General features: G+C 42.2%; 1 protein-coding gene and 1 long non-coding RNA gene across 3 annotated transcripts in view; one reads left to right on the forward strand and one right to left on the reverse strand.

Annotated features, from left to right (window-relative positions):
• Positions 1-23495, reverse strand: part of LOC129559460 (uncharacterized) — a 58435-nt gene that overhangs the window by 24783 nt on the left and 10157 nt on the right. The gene's annotated exons all lie outside the window — the stretch shown is intronic.
• Positions 17138-23495, forward strand: part of RUFY1 (RUN and FYVE domain containing 1) — a 71307-nt gene continuing 64949 nt past the window's right edge. The window contains exon 1 of the mRNA XM_055431217.2: positions 17138-17437. Coding sequence (XP_055287192.1) covers positions 17164-17437 — 274 coding nt within the window. The 5' untranslated portion in view covers positions 17138-17163. The remainder of the gene's footprint in view (positions 17438-23495) is intronic.

Genomic DNA, 23495 nt, shown 5'->3' on the forward strand with positions numbered 1-23495 from the left:
TTGCCCCAAAGGCATAAAAATCGCACCCTGCCTTTGTTCGGGGCAGAACTCCTCGTGGCCATTCTTGCGGTCAGTGGGTTCTGTCTGCCCAGGAGCACACTGCCAATAAAGCCTGTTACTTTCCAAAAATAAATAAATAAATAAAATAAAATGGACACCCTTATCTTGTTCCTGATTTTTTTGGGAATGTTTTCAGTTTTTCACCATTGATAATAATGTTTGCTGTAGGCTTATCATATATGGCCTTTACTGTGTTGAGGTAGGTTCCTTCTATGCCCATTTTTTTAAGAGTTCTAATCATAAATGGGTGCTGAATTTTGTCAAAGGCTTTTTCAGCATCTATTGAGATTCTCATGTGGTTTTTATCTTTCAATTTGTTAATATGGTGTATCACATTGATTGGTGTATATTGAAGAATCCTTGCATTCCTGAAATAAACCCAATTTGATCATGGTGTATGAGCTTTTTGATGTGTTGCTGAATTCTGTTTGCTAAAATTTTGTTGAGGATTTTTGCATCTATGTTCATCTCAGTAGACATTTTTGAGGGTTTTTCAGTCTTATTTTTTTCTGTCACGCCATGTAGCTTTCAGGATCTTAGATCCCCAAACAGGGATTGAGCCCAGGTCCACAGCAATGAAAGTGTAGAGTCCTAACCACTGGACTGTCAAGGAATTCCCTAGGATTTTTCAGTCTTTATGATACATTGGTTCCCATTTCATATGGATTCACTTTTTTATATATCTTTTTACTTTTTATTATAGACATTCAAAAAAGTAGAATAATAACTCTCTTACACTCATTACCTAGATTTCAAAACTGTCAAGATCTTGCCATGTTTGCACCAAATACTTTCTTGACTTTCTAGAAAGAAGTCTTTCAGAAGGTAGTTCCAGTCTCATCAGTTCTGAAAGAAGTCTTTCAGAAGGCAGAAAATGCCTGTTCTACCAGGTCATGGTAGAAGCTGCCCATTGTAGGAATGTCTCACTGTTTACTACAGGTGCTGTTTCTCTTCTTCCTTTCTCCCCTACATTTCCGATAACCCAGTCACATGATCTTCATTGCAAGTACTCAGCAGCTGCCTGTGACTCCTGGCCACTGTACAGAACATTTACAGCTAAGGGTTCTATCAGACAGTGCTGCTCAAAAAGCATATTTTGCTTTAGGTAAACACTTTTGGCAGAAGACCACACCCAATGGCATATTGTGTTATTCAGAAAAATGATGTGACCTTAATTGGCCATTCTTGGCACAGGGTACCAATTATGTCCAGATAGTGAGGCTCACCTAGATTATAAAATGCCAATCAAAGTGCACAAATTATACACACATGAGGCACAATTAGTAAAGCACTGTCTACTGACAGGCCAATTGTAATCCTACTGAAGCCACAAGGATCCATCTCTTTGGCTCCCACTTTGGACTCAGGCAAGTCACCCAACCACCATGGGATGCTGCATAACTCAATATCTAGTCCACGCCAAGGAGAAAATGAGCAATCTGCAAACTGCAGCACGTAGACAAGACAAAGCCTCCTGCCACTGGGAAGCAAAGGGAGGTTTGAAAACAGGAAGGAAAGGATCAGCCCTGGGTCTTGGAAGTCGTTGGCTGAGCTGGAACAGATGCAGGAAGTAAAGCCCCAAGGCAAAAGGAAATGTCCTGGCGAGTGACTACAAACCAGGCAAGAATCCATTCAGGCAGGAGCACTGGGCATAGAAGTGAGGGCCTGATGTGAGAGATGGAGTCTAAGAAATGTGATGAGAATCCTCCAAAGGATTTTTTTTAAGTGAGAGTGACTGAAATGGGCACAGGATGGAATCAGACTCAGGAAGAGGGAGCAGACGCATGAAACCCAAACTACAAGAAGTAAGTCAGAGAAGGGAGAAAAAGGACTAGGCCTAACCACACAAAAGGCATTTGTTAAAAATGCTGGGGTGCATTTCTGGGCATTCAGAACAGACAAAAATTCTAATTTGGAAAGTCACATGAACCAAGTCATGGAAACAACTTAAGTGTCCATCAACAGATGAATGAATAAAGAAGATGTAGTATGCATGTGTATATGAACATGTGCGTGCTTTGTGTTTAGTCACTCAGTTGTGTCTGACTCTTTATAACCCCATGGACTGCAGCACGCCAGGCTTCCCTGTCCATCTCCAAGTCCTGGAGATTGCTCAAACTCATGTCCATCGTGTCAGTGATGTCATCTGATCATCTCTTCCTCTGTTGTCCCCTTCTTTTCCTGCCTTCAATCTTTCCCAGCATAAGGATCTTTCCCAATGAGTCAGTTGTTCCCATTAGGTGGCCAAAGCATTGGAGCTTCAGCTTCAGCATCATGCCTTCCAATGAATATTCAGGACTGATTTCCTTTAGGATTGACTGGTTTGATCTCCTTGCGGTCCCAGGGACTCTCAAAAATCTTCTCCAACACCACAGTTCAAAAGCATCAATTCTTTAGCACCCAGCTTTCTTTATGGTCCAGCTCTCACATCCATACACGACTACTGGAAAAACCATAGCTTTGACTAGACAGACCTCTGTCGGCCAGGTAATGTCTCTGCTTTGTAATACACTGCCTAGGTTGGTCATAGCTTTTCTTCTAAAGAGCAAGCGTCATTTAATTTCATGGCTCCAGTCACCATCTGCCATGATTTTGGAGCCCAAGAAAACAAAGTCTTTCACTGTTTCCATTATTTCCTCAATTATTTGCTATGACGTGATGGAACCATATGTCATGATCTTAGTTTTCTGAATGTTGAGTTTTAAGCCACTTTTTTCACTCTCCTCTTTCACTTTCATCAAGAGGCTCTTCAGTTCCTCTTCACTTTCTGCCATAAATGTGGTGTCATCTGCATATCTGAGGTTATTGATATTTCTCCTGGCAATCTTGATTCCAACTTGTGCTTCATCCAGCCTGGCATTTCGCATGATGTACTCTGCATATAAGTTAAATAAGCAGGGTGACAATATACAACCTTGATGTACTCCTTTCCCAATTTGGAACCAGTCTGTTGTACGGTTCTAACTGTTGCTTCTTGACCTGCATTCAGATTTCTCAGGAGTCAGGTAAGGTAGTCTGGCATTCCCATCTCTTTAAGAATTTTCCACAGTTTGTTGTGATCCACACAGTCAAAGGCTTTGACACAGTCAATAAAGCAGAAGTAGAAGCAGAAGATATTAAGAAGAGGTGGCGAGAATACTCAGAAAAACTATGGAAAAAGATCTTATTAAAAAAAGATAACCACGATGGTGTGATCACTCACCTAGAGCCGGACATTCTGGAACGTGAAGTCAAGTGGGCCTTAGGAAGCATCACTACGAACAAAGCTAGTAGAGGTGATGGAATTCCAGTTGAGCTATTTCAAATCCTGAAAGATGATGCTGTGAAAGTGCTGCACTCAACATGCCAGCAAATCTGGAAAACTCAGCAGTGACCACAGGACTGGACAAGGTCAGTTTTCATTCCAATCCCAAAGAAAGGCAATGCCAAACAATGTTCAAAGTACCACACAACTGCACTCATCTCACACACTTGCAAAGTAATGCTCAAAATTCTTCAAGTCAGGCTTCAGCAGTATATGAACTGAGAACTCCCAGATGTTCAAACTGGATTTCGAAAAGGCAGAGGAACCAGAGACCAAATTGCCAACATTCATTGGATCATAGAAAAAGCAAGCAAATTCCAGTAAAACATCTACTTCTGCTTTACTATTTGGGGTAGGAACTTCTTAATCATTATTGAATATTTCAAGTACATGGAAAATTATAGAAAAAACATAACAAATACATTAGAGTATCATCTAAATTTCACTATTTGTACCTAAAATAGTCAGACATATCCTCTTCACCAAAACCCCCTTAACAAGTTTTCTCCAAAGTTGATATCATATACAGTAAAAATTGAAAGAATCTGGAATTGCCATGTTTTTTGGGGTCTTCCCTTGTGGCTCAGCTGGTAAAGAATCCGCCTGCAATGTGAGAGACATGGGTTTGATCCCTGGATTGTGAAGATCACCTGGAGAAGGGAAAGGCAACCCACTCCAGTATTCTGGCCTGGAAAATTCCATGGATTATATGGAATGGGGTCGCAAAGAGTCGGACACGACTGGATGACTTTCACTTTCACTTTGCTAGGACCATTAAGATAAATACATGCAAACTCAACTGCCCACATATCAAAAATACATATTTTATAATGTACCACTTGCTATTCAGAAATGAAACATATATAATAAGCCTACAAACACTCAAAATTACAAAAAAATTAATACAATGTCATAAGCATAGCATGAAAGAGAAATAAACCTACAATATGTATTTCATTTTTCGAAGGAGGTCACCTCAAGCCAAACTACAGGGAAGGGACACAGCCCCACCCATCAACAGAAAGTTGGATTAAAGACTTACTGTGCCTGGCCCCACCCATGACAGCAAGACTCAGATTCCCCCACAGCCAGTCCCTCCCATCATGAAGCTTCCACAAAACTCCCACCCTCATCCATCAGAGGGAAGACAGAATGGAAACCACAATTACAGAAAACTAACCAAACTGACCACTTGGATCACAGCCTTGTCTAACTCAATGAAACTATGAGCCATGCTGTGTAGGGCCACCCAGGATGGACACGTCATGGTGGAGAGTTCTGATAAAATGTGGTCCACTGCAGAAGGGAATGGCAAACCACTTTAATATTCTTGCCCTGATAGCCCCATGAGCAGTATGGAAAGGCAAAAAGATATGACACTGAAAGATGGACTTCCCAGGTCAGTAGATGCCCAATATGCTTCTGGAGGAGAGCAAAGAAATAGTTCCAGAAAGAATGAAGAGGCTGAGCCAAAGCAAAAACAATGCCCACTTGCGGATGTGACTGGTGATGGAAGTAAAATCTGATGCTGCAAAGAACAGTACTGCATAGGAACTAGGAATATTAGGTCAATAAATCAAGATAAATTGGAAGTGGGCAAACAGGAGATGGCAAGAGTGAACATCGACATTTTAGAAATCAGTGAACTAAAATGGACCAGAATGGGTGAATTTAATTCAGAAAATCATTATATCTATTACTGTGGGCAAGAATCCTTTAGAAGAAATGGAAAATGAAAGTCACTCAGTTGTGTTTGATTCTTTGCGACCCCATGGACTATACAATCCATAGAATTCTCTAGGCCAGAATACTGGAGTGGGTAGCCTTTCTCTTCTCCAGGGGATCTTCCCAACCCAGGAATCAAACCCAGGTCTCCTGCATTGCAGGCAGATTCTTTACCAGCTGAACCACAAGGGAAGCCCAAGAATACTGGAATTGGTAGTCTATCCCTTCTCCAGCAGATCTTCCCAACCCAGGAATCAAACTGGGGTCTCCTGCATTGCAGGCATATTCTTTACCAACTGAGCTATCAGGGAAGTCCCAGAAGAAATGGAGTGGCCCTCATAGCCAACAAAAGAGTCTGAATTGCAATCTCAAAAATGACAGAATGACCTCTGTTTGTTTCAAAGGCAAACCATTAAATATCACAGTAATCCAAGCCTATGCCCCAACCACTAATGCTGAAGAAACTGAAGTTGAATGGTTCTATGAAGACCTACAAGAACTTCTAGAACTAACACCAAGAAAAGATGTCCTTTTCATCACAGGGGACTGCAAAAGTAGAAAGTCAAGAGATAACTGGAGTAAAACTGGCCTTTGAGTACAAAATGACGCAGGGCAAAGGCTAACAGAGTTTTGCCAAGAGAACTCACTGGTCATAGCAAACACCCTCTTCCAACAACACAAGAGATGACTCTACATATGGACATCACCAGGGGGTCAAAAACTAAATCAGACTGATTATATTATTTGCAGCCTAAGATGGAGAAGCTTTATACAGTCAGCCAAAACAAGACTGGAAGCTGACTGTGGCTCAGATCATGAACTCCTTATTGCCAAATTCAGACTTAAATTGAAGAAAGTAGGGAAAACCACTAGACCTTCAGGTATGACTGAAATCAAATCTCTTGCAATTATACAGTGGAAGTGACAAACAGGATCAAGGAATTAGATCTGATAGAGTGACTGAAGAACTATGGACGGAGGTTCGTGACACTGTACAGGAGGCAGAGATCAAAACCACCCCCAAGAAAAAGAAATGCGAAAAGGCAAAATGGTTGTCTGAGAAGGCTTTGCAAATAGCTGAGAAAAGAAGAGAGGTGAAAGGCAAAGGAGAAAAGGAAAGATATACCCATCTGAATGGAGAGTTCCAAAGAACAGCAAGAAGAGATAAGAAAGCCTTCCTCAGTGACCAATGCAAAGAAATAGAGGAAAACAATAGAATGGGAAAGATTAGAGATCTCTTCAAGACAATAAGAGATACCAAGGGAATATTTCATGCAAAGATGAGCACAATAAAGGACAGAAATGGTATGGACCTAACAGAAGCAGAAGATACTAAGAAGAGGTGGCAAGAATACACAGAAGAACTGTACAAAAGATCTTCACGACCCAGACAATCACGATGGTGTGGTCACTCACCTAGAGCCAGACATCCTGGAATGTGAAGTCAAGTGGGCCTTAGGAACATCACTACAAACAAAGCTAGTGGAGGTGATGGAACTCCAGTTGAGCTATTTTAAATCCTAAAAGATGATGCTGTGAAATTGCTGCACTCAATATGCCAGCAAATCTGGAAAACTCAGCAGTGGCCATAGGACTGGAAAAGCTCAGTTTTCATTCCAATCTCAAAGAAAGGCAATGCCAAAGAATGTTCAAACTATCATACAATTGCATTCATCTCACATCCTAGTAAAGTAATGCTCAAAATTCTCCAAGCAAGGCTTCAAAAGTACACGAACCAAGCACTTCCAGATGTTCAAGCTAGATTTAGAAAAGGCAGAGGAATTAGAGATCAAATTGCAAATATCCAGTGGATCATAGAAAAACAAGAGTTCCAGAGAAACATTTACTTTTGCTTTATTGACTACACCAAAGCCTTTGACTGTGTGGATCACAATAAACTGTGGAAATTCATAAAGATATGGGGATACCAGACCAGCTTACCCGTATCCTGTGAAACCTGTATGCAGGTCAAGAAGCAACAGTTAGAATTGAACATGGAGAATGAACTGGTTCCAAATTGGGAAAGGAGTATGTCAAGGCTGTACACTGTCACCTTGCTTAGTTAACTTATATGCAGAGTACATCATGAGAACTGCCAGGCTGGATAAAGCACAAGCTGGAATCAAGATTGCTGGGAGAAATATCAATAACCTCAGATATGCAGATGACACCACCCTTATGGCAGAAAGTGAAGAGGAGCTAAAAAGTCTCTTGATGAAAGTAAAAGAGGACAGTGAAAAAGCTAGCTTAAAATTCAACATTCAAAAAACTAAGATCATGGCATCTGGTCCCATCACTTTATGGCAAATAGATGGGGAAATAATGGAAACAGTGAAAGACTTTGTTTTCTGGGCTCCAAAATCACTGAAGACGGTGATTGCAGTCATGAAATTAAGACACTTGCTCCTTGAAAGAAAAGCTACGACCAACCTAGACAGCATATTAAAAAGCAGAGACATTACTTTGCCAACAGAGGTCTGTCTAGTCAAAGCTACGGTTTTTCCAGAAGTCACGTATGGATGTGAGAGTTGGACCATAAAGAAAGCTGAGTGCCAAAGAATTGATGCTTTTGAACTGTGGTGTTGGAGAAGACTCTTGAGAGTTCCTTGGACTGCAAGGAGATCCAACCAGTCATCCTAACGGAAATCAGTCCTGAATATTCTTTGGAAGAACTGAAGCTGAAGCTCCAATACTTTGGCCACCTGATGCGAAGAGCCGACAAAGCCTGAAGGCAGGAGGAGAAGGGAATGACAGAGGATGAGATGTTTGGAAGGCATCACTGACTCAATGGGCATGAGTTTGAGCAAGCCCCGGGATTTGGGATGAACTGGGAAGCCTGGCGTGCTGCAATCCATGGAATTCCAAAGAGTAGGACGTGATTGAGTGACTGAAGTGAAGATTGGGATCATGATATCAGTTCCTGAAAATATCTAACAATCTGTCCCACCAGATTCCCTGGAGCATAGAGGCCTCACTCCACCCTGAACTCAACAGGGGGTGTTGGAGGTCAAGAGCCACAGCAGCGCAGGGTTCAATGTTGGCAGAAAGTGAAAAGAAAGAGAAAGTGTTAGTCACTCAGTCGTGTCTGACTCTTTACAAACCTTCAGTTCAGTCGCTCAGTCGTGTCCGACTCTTTGCGACCCCATGAACTGCAGCTCGCCAGGCCTCCCTGTCTATCACTAACTTCCAGAGTCCACCCAAACTCATGTCCATTGAGTCAGTGATGCCATCCAACAATCTCATCCTGTGTCGTCCCCTTCTCCTCCTGCCCTCAATCTTTGCCTGCATCAGGGTCTTTTCAAGTGAGTCAGCTCTTCGCATCAGGTGGCCAAAGTATTGGACTTTCAGCTTCAACATCAGTCCTTCCAATGAACATGCATAGCTGTTATCAAGACTGGAAGTTTTTTTTTTAAATAGGGATGAACAGCATTGACAGATGATAACCAAGGTCCCAGTGCATCCTCTATGTTCACTGATGAAGTAAGTAGTATTGCACCTTCTATCAGTTCAGTTCAGTTGCTCAGTCGTGTCCGACTCTCCGTGACCCCATGAATCACAGCACGCCAGGCCTCCCTGTCCATCACCAACTCCCGGAGTTCACTCAAACTCATGTCCACAGAGTCGCTGATGCCATCCATCCATCTCATTCTCTGTCGTCCCCTCTCCTCCCGCCCCCAACCTTTCCCAGCATCAGAGTCTTTTCCAGTGAGTCAACTCTTCGCATGAGGTGGCCAAAGTACTGGAGCTTCAGCTTTAGCATCAGTCCTTTCAATGAACACCCAGGATCGATCTCCTTTAGAATGGACTGGTTGGATCTCCTTGCAGTCCAAGGGACTCTCAAGAGTCTTCTCCAGCACCACAGTTCAAAACCATCAATTCTTCGGCGATCAGCTTTCTTCACAGTCCAACTCTCACATCCATACATGACCACAGGAAAAACCATAGCCTTGACTTGACAGACCTTTGTTGGCAAAGTAATGTTTCTGCTTTTTAATATGCTATCCAGGTTGGTCATAACTTTCCTTCCAAGGAGTAAGCATCTTTTAATTTCATGGCTGCAATCAGCATCTGCAGTGATTTTGGACCCCTAAAAAATAAAGTCTGACACTGTTTCCCCATCTATTTCCCATGAAGTGATGGGACCAGATGCCAAGATCTTTGTTTTCTGAATGTTGAGCTTCAAGCCAACCTTTTCACTCTCCTCTTTCACTTTCATCAAGAGACTTTTTAGTCCCTCTTCACTGCTCGGTGGTAAAGAATCTGCCTGCAATGCAGGAGACCTGAGTTCGATCCCTGGGTCAGGAAGATACCCTGGAGAAGGGAATGGCAACCCACTCCAGTATTCTTGCCTTGTAAATCCCCTGGACAGAGGAGTCTGGAGGGCTACAGTCCACAGGGTTGCAAAGAGTCAGACACGACTGAGCATGAGCCACCGTGAAGGACTGTAGCCCATCAGGCTCCTCTGCCCATTGAATTCTCTAGGCAAGAATACTGGAATGGGGTGACATTTCTTTCTCCAGGGGATTTTCCCAATGGCAAATGCCCTTGTTCAGTCAATGGCAATGCTCTTGGCAAGTGCCAATTTCTAGTTGACAGTCAAATGCCAATTTGCAGTTGACAGGTTAATAGCTCTTGGGTTCTAAACAAATCACGTTAGTCTCATGCTGGGGAAATTCAGAGTACATTTATGGCAGTCATTATACTGTTCATCAATATTCCATTTTCTTTTTCCCAGATTCTAGTAGGAAGCTGGAGATGGCATGTGACTTGCTGTGGCCAGTGAAATGTTTATAAGCAAAGTCTGTCACTGAACAGCTAGGATACTTAGAGTTGAGTACTTGGGGCAAAACTCTCACAAAGAGAAAAAACATCTGCTATATTAAACCATAAAGATTTGAGGGTTATTTTTGTTACTGTAGCATAACCTAGCCTGATAGAATATTAAAATTATTCTTCCCCCAAAAGTTAATGTTTTTATGCAAAATGGAATTTGGTTCCAGTCTCAGATCATTATAAACAAACTTTTCATCTATATGATTGTCCAGTGACATTGGAAAGTCATGAAGGATCCCAGACAACAGTTTGTTTTTCCTGACTACCTAACACCTCTGTCCACTCTATTCCAGTAAAGGCTAGTAGCATCCCTTCAGTCATTGTGACAACTCAAATAGCATGCCCACAAATTACTTAGTCACTCCCCACCCTACTCTCCAGAAAACAACTGGCCTTCAGGAACCTGTCAAGTCACAAAAACTAATTAAAGGGGCTAGACGAAGATAACAGGAGAACTTGGACTTTAAAAGGGCAGCCATCTTCAAACAATAAATGCTGGAAAGAGTGTGGAGAAAAAAGAACTCCCTCCTACACTGTTGGTAGGATGTATATTGGTACAGCCACTAAGGAGAATATGGAGGTTCCTTAAAAAACTAAAAATTTAGAGCTACCATTATGATCTAGAAATCCCACTTCTGGCTATATATCCAGAGGAAACCATACTTCAAAAAGATACATGCACCCCAGTGCTCATTACAACGCTATTTACAATAGCCAAGACATGGAACCAACCCAAATGTCCATCAACAGATGAGTGGATAAAGAAGATGTGGTACATATATCAGTGGAATATTACTCAGTCATAAAAATGAAATTATGTCATTTGCAAGCAACTTGGATGGACCTAGCGATTAGCATACCAACTGAATTAAATCAAAGACAAGTATCATATGATATTACTTACATGTGAAATCTAAAGAAATCATACAAATGAACTTATTTACAAAACAGACTCACAGACTTAGAAAACAAATGTTTGGTAACCAAAAGGGAAGAGGTGGGAAATAAATTAGGAGGTTTGGATTAACACATACATTCTACTATATATATTAAGTATTTGACAAAGATCTGAAGAGTCAAAGCTATGGTTTTTCCAGTTGTCATGTATGGATGTAAGAGTTGGACCAAAAAGAAGACTGAGCACTGAAGAATTGATGCTTTCAAACTGTAGTGCTGGAGAAGACTCTTGAGAGTCCTCTGGACAGCAAGGAGATCAAACCAGTCAAACCTAAAGGAAATCAACCCTGAATATTCATTGGAAGGACTGATGCTGAAGCTCCAATAATTTGGCCACCTGATGCAAAGAGCTGACTCATTGGGAAAGACCCTGATGCTGGGAAAGATTGAAGGCAGGAAGAGAAGCGGGCAACAGAGGACACGGATTCAATGGACATGAGCTAGAGCAAACTCCAGGAGACAGTGAACGACAGGGAAGCCTGGCATGCTGCAGTCCATGGAGTTGCAAAGAGTTGGACACAACTGAATGACTGAAAAGCAACAAAATATATTAATAAAACAGACAATCAACAAGTACCTATTGCATACCACAAGAAAGGCTACTCAATAGTTTGTAATAACCTAAAGATATGCAGATGACACTACCCTTATGGCAGAAAGAGAAGAGGAACTAAAAAGCCTCTTGATGAAAGTGAAAGAGGAGAGTGAAAAGGTGGCTTGAAGCTCAACATTCAGAAAACTAGATCATGGCATCTGGTCCCATCACTTCATGGGAAATAGATGGGGAAACAGTGGAAACAGTGTCAGACTTTATTTTTGGGGGCTCCAAAATCACTGCAGATGCTGATTGCAGCCAGGAAATTAAAAGACACTTACTCCTTGGAAGGAAAGTTATGACCAACCTAGATAGTATATTAAAAAGCAGAGACATTACTTTGCCAATAAAGGTCCATCTAGTCAAGGCTATGGTTTTTCCCGTGGTCATGTATGGATGTGAGAGTTGGACTGTGAAGAAAGCTGATCGCCGAAGAATTGATGGTTTTGAACTGTGGTGCTGGAGAAGACTCTTGAGAGTCCCTTGGACTACAAGGAGATCCAACCAGTCCATTCTAAAGGAGATCAGTCCTGGGTGTTCATTGGAAGGACTGATGCTAAAGCTGAAACTCCAATACTTTGGCCACCTCATGCGACGAGTTGACTCACTGGAAAAGACTCTGATGCTGGGAAAGGTTGGGGGCGGGAGGAGAGGGGACGACAGAGAATGAGATGGATGGATGGCATCACCGACTCTGTGGACATGAGTTTGAGTGAACTCCGGGAGTTGGTGAGGGACAGGGAGGCCTGGTGTGCTGTGATTCATGGGGTCGCGGAGAGTCGGACACGACTGAGCAACTGAACTGAAATGGGAAAAGAATCTGAAAAAGAATGTGTATACCTAAATTACTTTGCTATACATCTGAAACTAACACAACACTGTAAATCAACTAATCTTCATTTTAAAAAATTTTTAATGTATTTAAAAAATTTAAAAAGGGCAGCCAACATGTACGCCACCAGTTTGCTGCCATCAGAGAATACACTGAGCTGCAAAAGCTTCTGATGTCTCAAAAGAAGGCCAACATCCAAATTTTTATGTAAATTCTTTTGATTTCTAAATATCGGTCACTCAAATATTTTTAATTTGAAATTCAAATGTGCTGGAAATCAAAACATTTCTCCTAGTTTGATGAGGCCTATAAGCCGACATTTAGCAAACAACATGTTAAATGTTAGTGAAATTTGAGTTTCTATTTAGTCAAATTTCCTTTTTTTCCAAGTAAGGAAGAAGACTACAATATCATACAAGCAGATCATGTCTTGCCCAAGCCACATAGTTGAGAAACAGATTAGTCAGAGCAATTATTTATGTCTGCCATGTGCTCCTTATTTAATCATGAGACTGGCTCTATTATTATCACCATTTAGCTAATTAACAGCAGAGTCATCTGCTGGATCATAAGAAATAGAGGAAAGAAATAGAAGAAAGACTAGAGATCTCTTCAAGAAAATTAGAGTTACCAAGGGAACATTTCATGCAAAGATGGGCTCAATAAAGGACAGAAACGGTATGGACCTAACAGAAGCAGAAGATATTAAGAAGAGGTGGCAAGAATACACAGAAGAACTGTACAAAAAAGATCTTCACAACCCAGATAATCACGATGGTGTGATCACTCATCTAGAGCCAGACATCGTGAAATGTGAAGTCAAGTGGGCCTTAGGAAGCATCACTACGAACAAAGCTAGTAGAGGTGATGGAATTCCAGTTGAGCTATTTCAAATCCTGAAAGATAATACTGTGAAAGTGCTGCACTCAATATGCTAGCAAATTTGGAAAACTCAGCAGTGACCACAGGACTGGACAAGGTCAGTTTTCATTCCAATGCCAAAGAAAGGCAATGCCAAAGAATGCTCAAACTACCGCACAATTGCACTCATTAGCAGCAGCAGCAGCACACGCTAGTAAAGTAATGCTCAAAATTCTCCAAGCCAGGCTTCAACAGTACATGAACCAAGCAATTCCAGATGTTCAAGCTGGATTAAGAAAAGGCAGAGGAACCAGAGATCAAATTGCCAACATCCGCTGGATCATTGAAAAAGCAAGAGAGTTCCAGAAAAACATCTACTTCTGCTGTGTTGACTATACCAAAGCCTTTGTGTGGATCACAATAAACTGTGGAAAATTCTGAAAGAGATGGGAATACCAGACCACCTGACCTGCCTCTTGAGAAATCTGTATGCAGGTCAGGAAGCAACAGTTAGAACTGGACATGGAACAACAGACTGGTTCCAAATAGGAAAAGGAGTACGTCAAAGCTGTATATTGTCACCGTGCTTACTTAACTTATATGCAGAGTACATCATGAGAAACGCTGGGCTGGATGAAGCACAATCAGGAATCAAGATCACAGGAAGAAATATCAATAGCCTCAGATATGCAGATGACACCACCCTTATGGCAGAAAGTGAAGAAGAATTAAAGAGCCTCTTGATGAAAGTGAAAGAGGAGAAAACAAAGATCATGGCATCCGGTCCCATCACTTCATGACAAATAGATGGAGAAACAGTGGAAACAGTGGCAGATTTTATTTTGGGGGGCTCCAAAATCACTGCAGATGGTGATTGTAGCCATGAAATTAAAAGACAGTTACCTTGGAAGGAAAGCTATGACCAACCTAGACAGCATGTTTAAAAGCAGAGACATTACTTTGCCAACAAAGGTCCATCTAGTCAAGGCTATGGTTTTTCCAGTAGTCATGTATGGATGTGAGAGTTGGACTATAAAGAAAGCTGAGCGCCAAAGAATTGATGCTTTTGAACTGTGGTGTTGGAGAAGACTCTTGAGAGTCCCTTGGACTGCAAAGAGATCCAACCAGTCATCCTAAAGGAAATCAGTCCTGAATGTTCATTGTAAGGACTGATGTTGAAGCTGAAACTCCAATACTTTGGCCCCCTGATGTGAAGAGTTGACTCATTTGAAAAGACCCTAATGCTGGGAAAGATTGAAAACAGGAGGAGAAGGGGATGACAGAGGATGAGATGGTTGGATGGCATCATGGACTCAATGGACATGAGTTTGAGTAAACTCCAGGAGTGGTGAAATGGACAGGGAGGCCTACTGTGCTACAGTCCATGGGGTTGCAAAGAGTCGGACATGACTGAGTGACTGAACTGAACTGAACTGTTGGATCATAGGAAAAGCAACTGAATTCCAGAAAATCATCTACTTCATTGACTACGCTAAAGCCTTTTTACTGTGTGGATCACAACAAACTGTCAGAAATTCTTCAAGAAATGGGAATATCAGACCACCTTACCTGCCTCTTAAGAAACCTGTATGCAGGTCAAGAAGCAACAGTTAGAACCAGACATGGAACAACGAACTTGTCCAAAATTGGGAAAGGAGTGTCACGGCTATATATTGTCACCCTGCTTATTTAATTTATATGCAGAGTACATCATACAAAATGCCAGGCTGGATAAAGCTCAAGCTGGAGTCAATACTGATGGAGAAATATCAATAACCTCAGATATGCAGATGACACCACCCTACTGGCATAAAGTGAAGAGGAACTAAAGAAAAAGTTGTGGTACATATACACGATGGAATATTACTCAACCATAAAGAGGAACGCATTTGAGTCCATTCTAATGAGGTGGATGAACCTAGAACCTATTATACAGAGTGAAGTAAGTCAGAAAGAGAAAGATAAACATCATATATACGGAGTCTAGAAAAATGGTGCTGAAGAATTTATTTACAGGTTAGCAATGGAGAAACAGACATAGAGAACAGACTTGTAGACATGGGGAGAGGGAAGAAGTTGAGATGTATGGAAAGAGTAACATGGAAACTTATATTACCATATGTAAAATAGATAGCCAAGGGGAATTTGCTGTATGACTCAGGAAACTCAAACAGGGGTTCTCTGTAGCTCAAATGGTAAAGAATCTCCCTGTGATGCAGGAGACCAGGGTTTGATCCCTGGGTTGGGAAGTTCCTCTGGAGAACGGAATGGCAATCCACTCCTGTATTCTTGCCTGGAGAATTCCATGGACAGAGAAGCCTGGCAGGCTACACTCCATGGGTTCACAAAGAGTCAGACACGACTGAGCGGCACACACACACACACACACACACACACACACACACACACACGCAGGCTACACTCCATGGGTTCACAAAGAGTCAGACACGACTGAGCGGCACACACACACACACACACACACACACACACACGCAGGCTACACTCCATGGGTTCACAAAGAGTCAGACACGACTGAGCGGCACACACACACACACACACACACACACACACACACACACACCCCAACCCAGAGGGGTGGGATGGGGAGGGAAATGGGAGGGAAGTTCAAAAGGGAGGGGATATATGTTTACCTATCGCTGATGCATGTTCAGGTTTGACAGACAACAACAAAATCCTGTAAAGCAATTATCCTTCAATTAAAAAATAAATAATTTTTTTTTTAAAAATAAAGAGCCTCTTGCCAAAGGTGAAAGAGGAGAGTTGGCTCTCTTTTTAATCCAAAATGTTGGCTTAAAACCAACATTCAAAAAATGGCATCGCGTCCTATCACATAATGGCAAATACATGAGGAAAAAATGGAAACAATGAGACTATTCTCTTGGGCTCCAAAACAACTGCAGATGGTGACTGCAGTCACGAAATGAAAAATGCCTGCTCCTTGAAAGAAGAGCTACTACTAACCTAGAAAGCGTATTAAAAAGTGGAGCCATCATTTTGCCGACAAATGCCCATATAGTCAAAGCTGTGGTTTTTCCAGTAGTCATGTATGGAAGTGAGAGTTGGACCATAAAGAAGGCTGAATGCTGAAGAATTGATGGTTTTGAACCCTAATGTTGGAGAAGACTTTTGAGAGTCTTCTGGACAGCAAGGTTATCAAACCAGTCAGACCTAAAGGCACTCAACCCTGACCATTCATGGGAAGGACTGATGCTGAAGCTCCAATACTTTGGCTACCTGATGGGAACAGCTGACTCATTGGAAAAGACTCTGATGCTGGGAAAGATTGAAAGCAAGAGGAGGAGGAGACAGAGGATGAGATGGTTAGATGGCGTCGAGTGACTCAATGAACAAGAGTTTGAGCAAACTGCAGGAGACAGTAATGGACAGGGAAACCTGGTGTCCTGCAATCCATAGGGTTGCAAAAAGTCAGACACGACTGAGCAAACACAACCGGACCTTCTGATTCCCATTCCATCACAGTTTGTTAGAAAGAACACTGTCAAGTTGTCAGTTTTCAGTTATTTAATTTTTTTTAGAAGTCCTGCCTTCCTGCCTTAACTGTTCCAGAGTCTCCTTACCCGCTCTTTCAGGGATTGTTCTGAAAACTACCGCAGAATAATGGCTAAGCACAAGCAAAATATGAAATGAACATTTAAAAGAGGGAATTCTGTCGCAAAGAAAACTACGGCCTTTTGGGCTCTGTTTTAAGCCAGATAGGAGGCACCACGAAAAAGGGAGACAACCCAAGAGGAACTTCAACGGAAACAAGTCCCCCCAGCGGATGAGAACGTGGATGCTTATTTTGTGACTTGCGCCTTCCCGAGCTTCTCTAAACTGAAAGAAAGGAGAGTAGAAGGGTAAAGAGGAAGAAAAGCCGGCGCGAACACGAAAACGAGCAGCGCGGACGTAAAAGCGCCCTCCCGCGCGCCCGCAGCGCCTAGGCCGCCGCCCGCCGGGTGACGTGACACGGCCAAAATGGCTGACGGGGACGACGGCTGCCGGCCGGAGCAGGAGCCGGGGCCGGAGCCGGGGGAAGAGTTTGAGATCGTGGACCGGAGCCAGGTGCCGGGCCCAGGCGAGCTGCGGAGGGCGGCGAAGTCGCGGGCGGCGACGGAAGGCTGGTCCGCACCCATCCTGACCCTGGCGCGGAGGGCCACAGGCACCCTGTCGGCCAGCTGCGGGAGCGCGCTGCGCGCGGCCGCGGGCCTGGGCGGCGCGGACGGCGGCGCGGACGGCGCGGCGCGCGCAGGTAGGCTCCGGCCGGGCGCGCTGCGGGAGCTTTCCGTCAGACAGGTGGTTGTTTCGCCACGGGAGCCAGGCTGGCAAGACTGTTTAACTGACGCAGCTTGTTACACAAGTTGTTAACACGCGTAACTACTCGTCGGTTTTCTTTACACCGTGTGTCCGAGTCAAGATAAATACTTGGGCGTGGGTGGCCTGTGATTGGAGCAATTTCACTTCCTATGGTGTGCCGCAGACAGCATTCTTGTTCTCATTGGTGAACTTTCTACTAAAAAGTGGACGGGTTTAAGTTTAGTTAGTACTTATTTAATTTTAAAGGACTTACTTAGGAAATGAAAATGTACTTTTCTCTGCTTTAAATCTCAAACTTCCATCCCAGCTCACATCTCCAGTTGTTGACAGCGCATACCGACTCCTGCGGAGTCAGAACACCAGGTGGAGTTTAGAGGGTGAGGGTTCCAGTTCAGTGCAGTTCAGTCGCGCAGTCGTGTAGGACTCTTTGCAACCCCATGGACTGCAGCACGCCAGGCCTCCCAATCCATCACCAACTCCGGAGCCTACTCAAATTAATGTCCATCGTGTCGGTAATGCCATCCAACCATCTTATCCTCTGTCGTCCCCTTCTCCTCCCGCCTTCAATCTTTCCCAGCATCAGGGTCTTCTCCAGTGAGTGGGTTCTTCACATCACATGGCCGAAACATTGGAGCTTCAGCATCAGTCCTTCCAATGAATTTTCAGGACTAATTTCCTTTAGGGCTGAATGGTTTGATCTCCTTGCAGTCCAAGGGACTTCCAAGAGTCTTAAACACCACAGTTCAAACGCATCAGTTCTTCAGCACTCAGCTTTCTTTATAGTCCAACTCTCATATCCATATATTACTACTGGAAAAACCATACCTTTGACTAGACGGACCTTTGTCGGTAATGTCTCTGCTTTTTAATGTGGTGTCAGGTTGGTCATAGCTTTCCTTCCAAGGAGTAAGCATCTTTTAATTTCATGGCTGCTGTCACCATCTTCAGTGATTTTGGAGCCCATAAAAATAGTCTCTCACTGTTTCCATTGTTTCCCCATGAAGTGATGGGACTGGATGCCATAATCTTAGTTAAGCCAACTTTTTCACTCTCCTCTTTCACTTTCATCAAGAGGCTGTTTAGTTCTTCTTCGCTTTCTGCCCTAAGGCTAGTGTCATCTGCCTTTCTGAGGCTATTGATATTTCTCCCAGCAATCTTGATTCCAGCTTGTGCTTCATCCAGCCCAGCGTTTCTCATGATGTACTCTGCATATAAGTTAAATAAGCATGGTGACAACATATAGCCTTGACATACTCCTTTCCCAATTTGGAACCAGTCTGTTGTTCCATGTTCAGTTCTAACTGTTGCTTCTTGACCTGCATACAGATTTCTCATGAGGCAGGTCAGGTGGTCTGGTGGTGTTCCCATCTCTTTTAAGAATTTTCCACAGTTTATTGTGATCCACACAGTCAGAGGCTTTGGCATAGTCTATAAAGCAGATGTTTTTCTGGAACTCTCTTGCTTTTTCAATCATCCAGCAAATGTTAGCAATTTGATCTCTGGTTCCTCTGCCTTTTCTAAATCCAGCTTGAACATCTGGAAGTGCTTGGTTCAAGTGCTGTTGAAGCCTGGCTTGGAGAATTTTGAGCATTACTTTACTAGCTAGTGTGGGATGAGTGCAATTGTACAGTAGTTTGAACATTCTTTGGCATTGCCTTTCTTTGGGATTGGAATGAAAACTGAGCTTTTCCAGTCCTGTGGCCACTGCTGAGTTTTCCAAATTTGCTGGCATATTGAGTGCAGCACTTTCACAGCATCATCTTTTAGGATTTGAAATAGCCCGACTGGAATTCCATCACCTCCACTAGCTTTGTTCGTAGTGATGCTTCCTAAGGCCCACTTGACTTCATACTCCAGGATGTCTGGCTTTAGGTGAGTGATCACACCATTGTGATTATCTGGGTCATGAAGATCTTTTTGTATAGTTCTTCTGTGTATTCTTGCCGCCTCTTCTTAATATCTTCTGCTTCTGTTAGGTCCATACCATTTCTGTCCTTTATTGTGCTCATCTTTGCATGAAATATTCCCTTGGTATCCCTAATTTTCTTGAAGAGATCTCTTGTCTTTCCCATTCTAATTCCAGGCGACCACTACCCCAATGAGCTGTGTGATACAGGCAAGTCATCACATTTTCCAGTCTGTAAAATAGGAATTTTGTGATTCACAAAGTTCTTATAGCCTTCAATGTTCTCTTATAGTCAACTCTTTTAAGTCTTTGTCATCTGGAATAGTTTTAGCACATGAGTACAAATGGAAACATTAAATGATTGATAGAGTGTGACTTAGAAAGCCCTGTAAAGCCAAATATTTAGAGCTCTGCCAACCAACATAACAGCCACTACCCACATGTGATGTTTAACTGTTAAAAATTCAGTTCCTCCGCCACAACAGCCACATTTTAAGTGCTCAGTAATCTACATGTAGCTAGTGGCTGCTGTATTGGATTGTGAACTGAGAACATTTCATCATAGTGCTATGGGGCAGAGCTCACTAAAGACTGTGAAGTACTCCCTACGAAGTATTATGGTGTGCCTTTGGGGTTTCTTGATTCCATCCTATCCAATGTATAGTTGATGTAGAAAGCACGGATAGTGAATTGTGATAATTTCATTGGCTAAGAAAGATTGATAAAGTTTAAAATCTCACTTGTTTTGAGATGGGAAACAGTATTTCTCTGGCAATAGAAAGTAGGACTAGAAGGTAATGAAGGAACCTATTTAACTCAGGAATCTAGTTCTCACTAAATTGCCACCTTTACACACGTTTTGACTGTATGCCCACCCACTGGTGTTCAGTCCAGAGAGTCAAGGCTCAAGGTCTTCTTAGAGGCTTCTTAGTAAGCAAATAATGTTAGCTGTTTGGTGAGAAAATGTGACAGTGCCTAGAACTGTGCCTAGCACAGAATATGTGTTGAACAAACATTTGAAAAATATTTTCTATTTATGTAATGCTGTAAATAATAAGCAGCACTTATATTGTGCTTCCTAGGTGACAGATATTAGTCTTAAATCTGTACATACATTAGTTCATTTCATCTTGACAGTAATCCGAGGTGATAGCTGAACTGGCTTCACGATGTTCATGAAGTGTGGGTTTTAATCAGTATGATTGTGCAGGGCCAGGGCCTCAGAGGTACCCACGATAGAAACTCTTATCTTTAAATTTGTGTTAAGTGAAGTCTGATGGGACAAAGGAACAGGTGTGGGGCCTTGGAGCTGTCTCCGTGGGACAGGTTCTCTGCCACTCTGGTCCACTTGAACTTCCCTTGGGCTTCTCCCTACCTGTCCGTCACATACTGCATGACCATGCTGCCCCAGGGAGGGTTGATGTTATGCCATTTGACTCTCAGGGCAGGGCCAGGTGTCCACTGACCTGCTGCAGGCTGGCAGCACCACAGCACATTAGGCAGGAACTGGGCAGGGACTTCTCACCCACCCAACCGTATAGGGACCGCATCCCTGCAGGAAATTTCAGTCCCTTGGGGCCATGGGAAGGCATGGTGGACTTCGTGCCTCCACTCATGTAGCCTGCCCCATGTGATAGGTACCATTATTATTTCTTGTTTATAAAGAGGGAGGCTGAATTAAAAAGTAAATTGACCAAGTTACTTAGAAATGGCAGAGCCAGAACTTCAACCAAGACAAGCTACCTCTCAAGCCAGTGCTTAGTTACATCACCTCAATGCCTTGATGTTTTTAAATAATGTTGTACTATGACTCTGATGCTAGGAAAGGTTGGGGGAGGGAGGAGAAGGGGACGACAGAGAATGAGATGGCTGGATGGCATCACCAACTCTGTGGACATGAGTTTGAGTGAACTCTGGGAGTTGGAGATGGACAGGGAGGCCTGGCGTGCTGTGATTCATGGGGTCACGGAGAGTCGGACACGACTGAGCGACTGAACTGAACTGAACTGAATGCTGTAATATATACATGTGGATTTTTTTAGTCAATTAAGTAAACAACTGCCACTGAAATCTGGCAAAAGTTGTGAGCATGGCTTACTGAGGGCGAAAGGGTGGGGAACAGCTGGCATGAGCTATGTGACCAGTTTCCCAATGGTAAGCCAGATTAGAAGTCATCAGATAGAGCAGGAGTGGGAATGGGGAAAAGGTACTGAACCCCAGGTAGCATGCTCTGCAGAGGTCTCAGAAAAGCAGGTCAGAAGATAGCGGTCACCACTCCAGCCAGGGCTGGCTCATTTCTCTCCCTTTGATCTGCTTATCTGTTTACAAAAGCAGTGAGGTCAGAGATTGTTCAGAGGGAGCAGTGAAGGAGCAGAGACTGAATATGAGCAGCACTCTTGCCAGATAGTTTTTGTGGTGATCCAGGTTTAAGGAAAATGCTGTGGAATGTCATGAAATGACTTGTATTAAAATATTAACCCACATGGGGTCTGGTAGTGCAGCTTGCCACAATGATTGCATTCTCTGTAGTTGCTGGTTTGGGGGTATTCTTTTTCTAAAGGATGAATAAGAAAACTCACTGAAGAACTCACTCTTTAATTTTAAAAGTATTTAGATATATATTTGCCATTAGGTAAGTGGCATTATATTATGCCTTTCTCTGCTGTCTTCGAATGGCAAATTTTATTTTCCATGTGTGAGAGCTCCACTGCACAAAGTAATATGTCTCCTTCCAAAATGAAGTACAATGCCTTTTTCATTTCATATTGCTGAACTCCTTAAGTTAGCCATTGAGATGATAAGTGAAAATTCTGGAAAATTAGGAAAGTGTAAAATGGTTTTCTTGTCAGTACAACGTAACACCATATTGTATTATAAGATCTTTTGAGACACCAAAGGGCTAATCAAAACTAAAACTCAAATTTATAAAGAATCTAGTTACTTCTGTTTAATTCAGAACCCAATAAAAAAATCTGTAGAGCCCACTTTCCTGAATATTTCTTCTCTATACCAAGGGTACAACACATTGGCAGCCCTTTGAGATGTTTGTGCTGGTAGCTGCATTTTTTTTCCCTATCCTGCACAGTGTAAAAGCATTTAGGTGTCTTTTTTTTAGCCAATTACCAGGTTTTCTATTAAAAATCCAGATCCCAGTTTCTTCTAACCCCCATCTGGCACACATGATCAGTTAGCATTCCTCTAGCAAGAAGGTGTCTGTATGTCTTCTCCAGTTTTTCCTCTCACTGGGTCACTCTTTTATGTTACAGGCTCAGCCCCTCTGTAACAGTCAAGGTCAGGATCCCTGATCAGACCATTTATTTGGCAATTCAATAAGTGTAGAATTTTATGATATTCTGTGTACTGTGTTGAATTATTATTAATGAAACTTAGAGATGTAAATAGCTTAGCTGAGGTCACAAAGCTAGTAATATGGAGAAATGAAACAACTTAAAGATACTTCCAATCAAATTTTCCATGATTCTAAATTGAGCTCGAATGGGAATTGGTGACTAACCTAACTGGGGAATGGATGAGATGGCTGCAAAGCACTACTGTGTTCCCAAGAATGACTGAAGGAGCCACTTCCTGAAACACTAGTCTTCACATTTTTTGTTCACATGATCCCCTAAAAAAAAATCTTAAACTTTTAAAGTTGATACATAAAATTCATCATAATTTTCAATAAATAATTTTCAGTAACCTTTTTGGTTTATTGTAAAAATTGACTTTTTAAAATAAAACCACTGTATCATTATTTTAAGTGTATCAGATGATAAATACCTTAACAACTTAATAACTCTACCATCTATCTTGTTAATAAATTAATAATAAAATTATTTAATATTTGTAAATTTTACATTTTCCCCTTTATTCCTTGAATTTCCTATCCACTTAATGTATGTTTTAAATTTTTTTATTGGTCATCCTATCATACATCTCAGAAAAAAAAGATGTAAATTAATTAAAATATAATAAACTTTTCTTGTGACTAAAGCTCTGAAGTGTATAAAAATTTTTTTCTTCTATAATGAATTACCATTAAAATTATTAGTAATGCTAAGTTGATTAAAGGGATACAAATATAATT

Source organism: Moschus berezovskii, chromosome 8, assembly GCF_049115385.1.
Source record: "Moschus berezovskii isolate FMDL1 chromosome 8, NW_MosBer_1.0, whole genome shotgun sequence".
Taxonomy (NCBI): Eukaryota; Metazoa; Chordata; class Mammalia; order Artiodactyla; family Moschidae; genus Moschus; species Moschus berezovskii.